Genomic DNA, 11324 nt, shown 5'->3' with positions numbered 1-11324 from the left:
TTAGTCCCAGCGCCACGACTGCAGATATTCAAGGAGCCTTTCGTGGGTAAGATTGTCTTATGAAAATGAAGCAAAAAAAGTGTTAAGCTTAGATAAATTGTGCTGAAAATATTGGTAGATTGGCAATGAAAAACCACCCCGACCGCTTCTCCAATCCAGAAGAGAAGAAAAAGGCAAATGATAAGTTTCAAAAAATTTCGGCTGCATATAGTGTTTTGAGAGATCGTAAGTGGATATATATTTACATAGACAAATAATAAGACACAATACTAATTATAACAATAAACATTGGACCATATAGCCAAGAAACGAAGACAATATGATACCACTGGTCAAGCTTAAAAGAACGAATACAGTCAAAATGAAATACAATGAGATTATTCGGAGAACATTATATATCTATATACCTGTCACTATCATAATATTTTCTTATTCTGAACCCTCCTATTTTTTTTCAAGTTAGTGTTATAGGCAACGGTTGTGGATAAAGTTTTTCGCACAAGTCTTGTTGTTATATTTATTTTCTAAAGCTTGTATGTTACAAAATCAATAATACTTAGAATTATAAGAATATGCTATTTGTTTGGCTCTGTCCACATAAAAAATATTATACAGGCTTTACAAGGTGATCCAATATTTCTTGAAACATAAAGCGAAATTTTTTTAATAGCCTCAAGCACTATACTGATTCAGTCTGAAGAGGTATACCAAAATTACCATCCAAGAATTAGTTAATATTGGTATCATTCAAAAGAAGACAATTCTAAGAGAAAAGGAAGCAAAGTAAAGGTTCTTCAAAATATACTTATTTAAAGATATTTTTATGAATAAAGCGAATATTTAATAAAGAAAAGAGTAAGAATCTAGATATTTATTGTAAAATAAAGGTTAAATTTAAGAAAGCTTAGACATGTTCCAATCGTTTTTTTCTACAAGGCATTAGCAAGGAATACTTTACAAAAAAAAGCTGTCTTTATAAATCTTTTGTAGACATGAAGGAAAGGCATTAAATTATACCCTTGTTAGCCAAGTTTGATTTCGTCACATTTTTTCTGTAGGGTAGATTGAAAAGACAAAAGATAAGGTAATAGGCTTTTATATTTATTTAAAGATAAAGAAATAAAATAAAATAACATATTTCCAATTTAAATATTTGTATATATTGTGTGTTTCTATTAATTAGTCTTTAGTCCAAACGATCTCTGTCGTTGTTGCCCTCTTCTTCTTCTAGCATTGTATTGCTTGTATTTAATTGTGGCTGATCTTGGTTGGTTTCGTTCTGACTTTTATTATGGCCAATACCTTGAGACTGAGGGTAAGTAGAAGAATCAAGTGAAACATCTTCCATACCAGAAGAGAACGTCATTCCAAGTACATTGGCTGCTTTGTCCGGGTTTGAATTATAGGAGAGCTTTAGGGGAAGCCTGGACGCTAATTTTAGTGAGACGACATTTCCTGGTGGGGGGTAACATTTTGGTTCTACCAGACCACAAATTGTGACCTTTTTGCCAGCATGGAATAACTCTATCTGGTTCTTAAAGATACAAAATATTGATAAATATTTTTTATTCTGCTTTGCAAAAAGAGTGGATGGGGATTACTTACCACCTCGTACTGTCAGACTCTAGAAATATAAGTTGGTGAAAGAAAGAGAAAGACACGATATGCGTAAGGCCAATAAATAGTGAAATATTCAACAAGATTGCGTTACACTCTAATGACAAGAACTCATACTGTTCTGCATAGCTGGCTATTGATATAGTGTATTTATGACTAATTATTATTATTTCTTTGCTGTCAAGTCTAAATGTAGGGTTACTAATTGAATATATAGGATTTAATTTTTGTATAAGACAGTATTTTATTATTAAGTTGCCCAAAGACAACCTGTAACTCTTAACATAACGAGAGTCAGGTGCCTGGGGAGAGGTAGATAAATACAAAGTATGGGTACAAAGTAGTAAAGCTAATGTATACTTTCAGGCTGTACAGGCTGTCCTGCCGGGCTGTCCGTAAGGTCCACCGAATTATAAGCATTGTTTGCACGGTAGTTGTCATATTCTATTTTCTCAGCTGAAAATGAATCACGATGGTCTCCAGTTTGGGATCCAATAACAGCATAAGACTGATGAGCGGGGTCTTCATATTGATTGTTTTCAGAAGAATAAGATGGATCTTCAACACCACCTTTAATCTCGCCTTGTTCAATGTCCTTCATAACAGCAGAGTTAAGACTTCCGTTTTCAGAAGGGCTTGTGAGGTCAAGTGGGTGGACTGATCCATTAGACATCTGGCGTCGGGAGTTCATAGCTCTTGATCGACGGGTGGATCCTTCTCTTGCATGACGACGCTTAGCAATCTCAGCATATAGTTTCTGGCGCTGTTTGTACATGTCTCTGGCGATAGCAAGACTGTTAGAGTCTTGAGGATAAGCAGGAGGCACATTGGTCATCTCTTCTTCACTATGATTGCTCTCCAAAAGTCCTTGATTGACATCATCAGTATATCGGTCTTTGCGCATAGAGTCTGCCCGAACAATTTCGGGATTTTGCTTTTCGTAGGATGGATCCATAGAGGCATCCTCACTAGAGCGGAGTGCCAAATGGGGTCTCAAATGACGAGAATAGCCTTGCACAGCGAGCAAAGTGAGAACCTTTTAATACACTTTATTAGAACAAGAACATATACACAAGCGCATAGTACTAATAATTTTATTGAGAACTTACTGTGAAGAGAGTCATAATTCCCCAAGTAATCATTCTCCAGGCTGCGAATCTAGTCCACTGAGAATCGCACTCTTGGTGAAGTTTCACCATCTCTGGTACATTATCATATCCAAGAGACCACATAAACAGACGTGCTGGCTGACGCTGCAAACAGCTGCTCATCATGGAAGGACGATAGTACATATAAAGCAGCATTGCATGAATAAAGCCAACCACAAGTTGACAACCTGTAAGTACAGCCAATACAATAGTGGCAATACGAACACCCTTGCCTGAGCGCTTAAAACAAAACAAAACAAAAATACCCATGTATTAGAATGTTGTCTAAACTATGAAAAAATCTCTCTAAATAGATAATACAACAATAGCTTATCAAATGTATTAGTGTTTACCTTAATTGAAAATATAATTGCTACAACGGACCACAAACATGTCAAGATTAAGAGGCCCATGTAAGTGTACAAGTCGCCAATTTTCATTAGATAGGCCCATGCTATGTGAAAAAGTTTGAGTTATAGCCAAATACAAGACATCATTTTCTAAGCTCACATGGTGTAAATATAATTCCAAGAATAAGCATCAAAAGGCTCACAACCTGGAATATTTGGGTTTGTAGGTATTAGTATACAACGATTATTAATACACATAATAAAACAAACCGTTTAACCTGTATTAAATTGTATATAAAAGTATAGACTGCTTACCAAAAGAAGGAGTTCTGCTCCTACGGCTCCTGTACGTGGATCAATCCCTTTGAAAGGGTTGCTTGGCTTGTGGAATTTGATCATGAATAAAGTTTGTGATAGAAACTGTTAAGAAAGGTAAGAAACCTCTTTTTCTCGAATGAACTGGTAAATATAAGAACAAATTGATACGCCAGTTCTAAAAAGTCGTCTTGCTTAAATCGGTAGGCGGTATCTACGGCTGCAGGATATCTGTATGCCACAAACCAATAACATAGTAAAGAAAAGAAGTATGTGATGATTTATTGGGTGCTTATATACAATCTCAGCTTTTAATGGTCCTCTACTATGACTTTTAGCTTATAACTATGACGGTGAAGAGGTATGATCCAATCAAAGCTTCTTCTGACAAGGTAAAAGAAGTCAATATGTCATTATCACGGTTTACTGTTGCATTTGTGTCTGTGTGTGTATGCATTAGTTTATACCAGCAGAATGTTTAATTCAGATATATTATTTATTTATTCGTTTTGAAACAACTCAGCAAAATATAACATGCATAGCATACTTCCTTTTTTTTACTTATTCATTGTAGAACAGTCAATCAAGTATGGCTCAAAAATCCTTGTCTAAATTCATAAGTGATCATAAGAATGACTTTCTCTATTCATCTATTCAAAGCACTCTTTTCTTTCCAGATCCACAAGGTCGTCCACGTTTTTTTCTTTCGGCGTCCACACACGTGTCTCCTTTTCCGAGTCGATCGCATCGATGACAAGGTCGCTTAATATCACAAGCGACATGAGACTGCTTACAAGCTACACAAGCTCTGCGAGCGTAGGTCGAGCTTTCGGCCTCATAAGCCTTAGAGCGTACACGGCGCGACTCGGAGGTGGAGCTGGAGCAGCTACTAGGTGCGGAGATAGAGTGTGACATACCGTTGGTTGATGATTGGTTATAAGAAGAGTTGGCTGTAGATACTGCAGTGTTGCTGAAGGAATTGTTAGTAGAATAAGATGTCGAAGAAGGAAAAGACGCCCCATTGGTATAAGACGAAATCGACAGTGGGTACGGGGATGAAAAGTAAGAAGACGTATTTGTTGGATAAGTATTTCCAGGATAAACATTAGAGTACGACCCTGGTCCAGATAGATTCATAAGCATTTGGGCATAAGGATGGGCAGCTGTGTTAATATAGGAAGTAGTTGAAGGTGTGAACATGGCCATAGAAGTATTGGAATGCTTTGATGAAGATTTCGATTTTCCCTTGGTTTTGACCATATCACTGCGAACACTCTGAGTAGAAGGATCATTTGTTTGCGAAAGACATGTAGCATTACTTTCAATTATACTCTGGGAATCGTCGCTAATAGAGCGTACTTGAGAGTATTGGCTGAGATTGTATAGCCTTGCAGTGGTAGCAATATCATCGGAAGAAGGGACTTCTAATGAGTCGTTGCTAGAAGGTATAGATGTGTAATAAGCATTTGTGTCTTTGTCACCAGTGTAACGTGTATTCTGGGCGGTATCATAAAGAGATGGGGTGTCGTATAGAATCTGAGGTTGGGTTGCTGGAATAGATGATACACTTTGGAAAGCCGACTGAAGAGTGGATGAACCATTAGGTTGGTATTGATTGGTTGTTGTGTTGTAGCAAGATTGCCAGTGGGCCATGGAATGTAAAGGGAGAGGTTCCATAGGACGAGATACATTATTATCGGTTGTGTAGGTTGATTGAAGATTCGTTCCATGGTGTGCGTTAGTGGAAGAATAGGGCGGGGTGGTCACAGTGTCTCCGGTACGCGACGATATTTGAGATGGGGTCTGATAGTTATGTGTTCGGAAAGTTTGTTCTTGATAAGACTGTCGGTAAGACTGAAAAGCAGGGTTAGTGGATCCAGGTGTCGATGAGCCTGAATCATAGGCTCCGTGGCTAACACCAGACCCATCATTGAAGTTTTGGGTCTAGTGTAAATGAAGAGTAAGATTTCAAACTTTGATAGCCAAAAAAAATCAATCCTCCGATTGTGAGGATCGTTTACCTTGATTGATAAGTTTCTGGTATTATTACAGCCAGCAACGGATGCAACTTCATCAAAAGACTCGTATGCCTCGTCGTTGTATTCCAGATCAAGAAGATTAACTGGCTGTTGAATACCGTACATTGGAGCGGTGATTTCTGAGCTGGGCAAAGCATGAAAGGCAGAGTGCGAAGGAACTTGGAGGAAATGCTTGGCTGGATTTCCCAAGTGGCCTTGGACAGATCTGATCATCTGTTTACTAGAAGAGTCTTGTTGGATAGTCATAGTAGTTTATATTAGTGTACCGTTAAAAGAAAAGAATCGAACAAAGAATGAGCAGAAAGAAAATGTCATGGCGTGTCTCTTTTTTATTGAGGATTCCACCAAGATTCTATATTGTTTGTTTGTTCTATAGTGAGCACGCCCAAAAACACTGTTGGCTAGATTTTTAATGCATTCACCAGTGAGACCTTGTATTGTGATTGCGGCCATCATAACTTTTATTCAAAGAAGTCATCCTTCTTGCTATCCTTTTCAGCATCACTATCTTCATCTTCGTCCATCTTATCATCTACGGGTGCCTCTTCATCCACATCCACGGGCTTTGCAGCAGGAATCTTCTTGGACTTCTCCAACCATGCCCGACACTTGTCACGATAGAACTTTTGCATGTCTGTAAAGTCTTCGCCGTTCTTAATACTCTCTCGGATCTTCTCTCGTACTTCTTCCCGTGTTGTGTTTTGCTTTTTTTCGTCACTTTTGCTGATAATAGATACATAAGGTAAACTCTTGGGGAAATGCTATATAACCAAGATTAGAAAAAAAAGGCAAAAACATTTCGGTTTATAAATTACTGCTATTCTTTGTTTTACCTTTGTATACAACAAGTCAATTTTACGCTCCTCTACAAGCTTCTCTGCCTCTTCCTTGTCCTCCTCTGATGCTGCTTCCAGGGCAGAGGTTGCTTGAGCCAATTTACGTTCTGCCTTTTTTCGCTCTATTTGAATTTAGTTAAATTGTATTAAACGGAAAACTAAATCATATTTACCGATATGCTTAACTTGGTGATAAGCAGTTGCGTTCTTTTGTTCTTGTGCATCAATCGTCTTCTCGCCTAATTCGTATTCCAAAGCTCTAATGCGTCTCTCAGATTCGACTCTAATTTTAGCTGTGCGAGCACCCTACAATAAACAGGTAGAGTAAACTTAGCCTTTTAATCAAATGTACTTGTTTTGGCGAGATTCAATGTTCTGATTCGCTATTCATACTTTTTTCAATGTGCGAGAGACATCTCTAATGCGCTTTTTAATCTTGGACATACTATCAAGACTTTTGCCTTTATTTGTTTTTTGCTTTCCGTATTTTTGCCTGGGTTCATTCTGTGTAGTATTGCTACCCTGTGTTGGTTGCTTTGTCTGGTTCATGGTGTTGATTAAGTTTAATTCAAACAATCAGCTCATTGAACAAGTAACTGACAAAGTCAAGCCTGTCACAGTGGCTTAATGCTATAGGGATCGGAGCGCAGAGCGTACACAATTTGAACTTTATTAATTTTTAAACTAGGACAAGATTAATTCTCTAGTTATTTAAAACAACCAAATGGGTCATTTGCATAATACTGAATAATACCCAATGTAAGCTGATATTTAGTTGGTCAATTTACTTTATTTTTCTTTACATGTCTTTAATTATACCTTGGTTCTGGGAATCAAGTCTTAATGTCAACTAGATATTAAATGAAAATGGTACACGACAGAAAGATGATTTCTTATTTACTCGTTTATATGACTCTCCAAGCAAATGAGCAAGAACATTCTCTACCATTTCAGTTCAATGTTGCTTAACTATAGTATCCTTAAACACTAATACCTTTTAATAACGCTTTAATGTATATTCTTTAATACTGAATATATTTTTTATTTTTTCTTAAAAAAAAACTCTACATAACCTTGTTACTTACGAGCTAAAATGTGTAAAGTGGAGACATTTATAATTGATCACTTTATTTTAATACAGTCTTCTTGTCTATAAATATAGCCCTCTGTATAGAAATTAGTTAAATATAGTCTATATATTATTAATGAGATGAGATGATTGGCAAATTCAGTCTGGCACAGTCAATAAAAATCAAATTATTGCATTTATAGTCAATAAAACCCCCGTCGTATACTAATCAGAGCATTATGAGATCATGTTAAAGTGTGTTGGTTGCTATGAAACCTTAAAGGATTGCTTTTTATGCATTTTGATAAGTCATTTGGTAAATATTTGGGATATTATCTTCTCAGATATCAAGCGTGAAAACAATGCCTAACGATATATCACTTTGTGGATAAAACCACAAGATGGATTTTGAACATCTTTAAAAAAGAAAATGAAGAAGATCCTGTAGTTTCAGATTTTCTTATACAAGATATGCTAACATTGTCAAAAGAAAGGATCAGCAGAAATGGTGTGAGAGTATAGGGCTCATGGGCAAATTTAAATCTTGTAGATTTTTCTCTATTACAGTAACAAGATAATAGACGTGAATTAATAAAAGCAAGAGTACTAGCTTTTTTTGTGAAACCAATTACAGTACTATGTGGCTCAAAGGTGTTTGTACATACCACAAGCGTTCAAGTATATACCATTCCTAAAATCAATACGCTTTTTTCTTTTCTTTGCTAGATCGCCAGATATCTTCAATAAGTGTTGTTTTATACAATATGTGTAGCCACACGTTTGTTTGGGATAAATGGGTATTAAACATATATGGTACTGTATTGGCTTGAAAGATATTACTAAATTGAAACTAGCTTTGTCTATATTATGTAGTCCACATCTTTATTGTCCTTTAGCTTGGTGGAAAATAATAATTATTGCTTTTATTTGGTAAATTTATTGTTTGTTATTTTTAAGGAATACTGATACTCACACGAAATAGCGGAAGAAAAATAGGGGATAGATTATAAGATAAAGGTAGCTTACCTCTCCTCGGATAATAAGAGATGCTTTTGATAGTTAGCTTACATAAATCATGGCATTTTAAAGACAACATAGGATCATTGGATCATTAGAAATGACATGTATAAAGCCAAACAAACACGGAAATATATGAATTAAATCGTTTGGTTCTTACTTTAATCAAATGGTGTCACAGACAAAAAATCACTTTAACTAACCAAAGTCTATTGTAACTGATAAGCTTAAAGATAACTATATCGAAATGCAAAAATAAATAAATAACTAAAATATGATTATTTACAAACTGATCTTTCATTTGACAAACACAAGGCCCTCAGTATTATTATGACTGTTACAAAAGCTTTAAAAGTGTCTCTCAGTTACAGCATACTTCGGCGAGTTTCTCTACTTTATTTGTAATTATTTCGACTGAAGCCATGTTTTTAAAAAGAAGGTAAATAAGATGTTTAGGTTACAAGTACAGGTTCTGATGCACACAAGTACAAATAGTCCCTTCTGGATTTTATTCAAGGAGAAGAAGGAGAAGAAGGAGGTTTGTCCAAGAAAATGGCAGGACAGACTTACAGCTTTGATCTACGCAGATAGTCTCTATAGTAAGCAATAGACTGAACTGATATATTTGACAATGAATCAAGATCGGAATATTCTCATTTCTCATTGTTCCTGTCCGCTTGTCAAAAGATCACAAAAAGGGACACCACTGGACTATAGTTTCTCTTTCTTTTTTAGTAGCTAGTGCGATTAATCTCTATTTCTGTCACCTATTCCTTTACTTAAATGGCTTTTCTTTCTTTTACAAAATATTACTTAATGTACATGCACATTAATAAGAAGCCCAGTCTTTTTAGTATGAATTTGTATAACGTATTGAGCTACAGACAAAAGTTGTACTCTAAATCTTCCTAAAAATATCAAATTTCCCGCACAGACAGACAACTATATACTGTACAGCGTTCAACTAGATTATTTCTAGAGAATATTTAAGAATGTTATATTTGTCACCTACAAGATCATTTGTGTTAGTTTAATATTTACATTTACAGTATCAAATATACTGGCTGCGAGGCGCTCACTAGATAAGTATTCTTATACCAAGGTTTTGTTTTGTCCTATTTTTACTCAAAGATATCGCGTTTTATGATGTAATGGACATAATTTGATTGGCCCAAACCTTGATTTTAACAATTTTTATTACCTTTTTTATCAAGTCTTCGAAACTTTGTCAAAAATTATTAAGCACATACATACATATACGTATATAAATATAAACATATAAACTAAAAGGCGTTTAATAAAAGGAGTAATAAAGGCAAATGTGATATTGATATATTGTAAAATGAGCTATGATTGGATAAAACCTACTTTTTGTCAGCGTAAATCCTGGGGGGTTTCCAAATGCAGGATTCAATTACAAAACCGCAAATCGAAATAAAAAAGAAAAACGAAAAAAAAAGAAAAAAAAAATACCGTGGCTTCTCCGGAGATTCCGTGTACAGAAACTCTATTTTTATACCACAAAAGCCTTGCAACACCAACCAAATCTATTTGTTCAGCCTTGTACTCAAGACAAGAACGTCACAGCAGTTTTATTGTCAGGTGCTTCCCTTTTTCGCATAGACTATAAAAAAAACAACTTCTTCTTTCTACTGGAAACACAAACATTCGACATCCCTCCTCATGTCTAACTCATTGGAAAAACAATCTGACGTATCAGACACAGATATTGAGTATACACCTGAGCGTATAACCCTAAGTGACGACAGCGTTCCTGAGCCATACGAGCTCTCTCAGTTTGACCTTGATATTGTAGACGACGCCCTTCAAAATCCACACAGTTCCGAATTTTGCGATCACTTTGGGTTTACCATACAGGTCCAAACAGACGACGAAGCTACAAGCAGCTCAGAGTCAGAGGGCGAAGACGATGACCAAAATTCTATATCCGATGCTACCCGTCTCGATCAGCCAGATTCGTCAGTACAAGACTACAGACGTCACGATAACCCCGGGCCACCCGAGAAGAAGTACCCAAAAAAGAAACCCGCTGTTCTACGCACAGATACCCACTCGAGTGATGATGAGGATTCAGACGACTCGATAGATACGGCTATGACTACACCCACTACTACAAAAACACAGCGTTTATCCGCTAAATCTAATCCAGATGTTGTCATACAAGCCCCAATGACAGCTGAACAGAAAGACATTAATACCCAGCACATCCAAACATACAACACCTTGGTAGGACGTAGAGGACGATCAGGTACAGTCTCCATGACAACCCAACCAACAATCCAAATGCCACCTTCTATTCCATCCAGTACCTTTACACCATCTTTGACACCATCCCAAAACACACTCCCTGTGATCGGTGCGGTTGTACCGGTAACCCCTGACGAGACTCCTTCTGAACTGTTTCAACCACATAAGGAGTCCAGTATGCCCGTTTTTGGTGTTCTCGGAGACCCACCTTCATCCGACTCTCTTCAACCAAAAAAAAGTGGTCTTCATATAAGATCTCACAGTGCTCAACCAAGTATTCCAAAGCCAGAAGAGTCCATGGGCCTGAAACGAGCGTCTTCTCTGACCAATTCGATCCGATCTGCAAAATCTGCCGGCTCAGGGAGAACATCTATTAACATTGAGCGCCCATCCCAAGTATATCAGGAGAGACAGAGCAAAAGACTTTCGGAAATATACAAAACTGCAGTTGAAGCTTCACCGGCAGCGCCGAGCTACTATGATATGCTTAAAGCAAAATTTGGAAAGCCAACTCAAGAGAACGTTCACCCGCGTGAGACACCTAGACAAATTGCCTTGAAAGAAGAGACAGCCTCCAGTCTGAAGAGCCTGAAAGACACCAACAATGACTATGACTGGGGTAAATAAAGAAGTTTATTGCTTTAGAAAAATGACAATGAAAATCT

At 36.7% G+C, this 11324-nt stretch overlaps 2 protein-coding genes across 2 annotated transcripts; both read right to left on the bottom strand.

Annotated features, from left to right (window-relative positions):
* Positions 1–1186: 1186 nt before the first annotated feature.
* PHYBLDRAFT_161433 (hypothetical protein) lies at positions 1187–3514 on the bottom strand (the record flags this gene model as incomplete). Its single annotated transcript, XM_018434401.1, has 7 exons — positions 1187–1524; positions 1616–1750; positions 1978–2653; positions 2727–3005; positions 3119–3219; positions 3276–3321; positions 3431–3514. The coding sequence occupies 7 exons, from the start codon at positions 3512–3514 to the stop codon at positions 1187–1189; spliced, it is 1659 nt and encodes a 552-aa protein (XP_018298830.1).
* A 2416-nt stretch (positions 3515–5930) lies between these two features.
* PHYBLDRAFT_161431 (hypothetical protein) lies at positions 5931–6854 on the bottom strand (the record flags this gene model as incomplete). Its single annotated transcript, XM_018434400.1, has 4 exons — positions 5931–6230; positions 6303–6427; positions 6479–6611; positions 6699–6854. 4 exons carry the CDS (start codon positions 6852–6854, stop codon positions 5931–5933), a joined length of 714 nt encoding a protein of 237 aa, XP_018298829.1.
* Between the last annotated feature and the right edge of the window lie 4470 nt (positions 6855–11324).

This window comes from Phycomyces blakesleeanus (genome assembly GCF_001638985.1).
Source record: "Phycomyces blakesleeanus NRRL 1555(-) unplaced genomic scaffold PHYBLscaffold_1, whole genome shotgun sequence".
NCBI lineage: Eukaryota > Fungi > Mucoromycota > Mucoromycetes > Mucorales > Phycomycetaceae > Phycomyces > Phycomyces blakesleeanus.
Note: the sequence above shows the minus strand (reverse complement) of the source record. Positions and strands in the feature narration are given on the sequence as shown.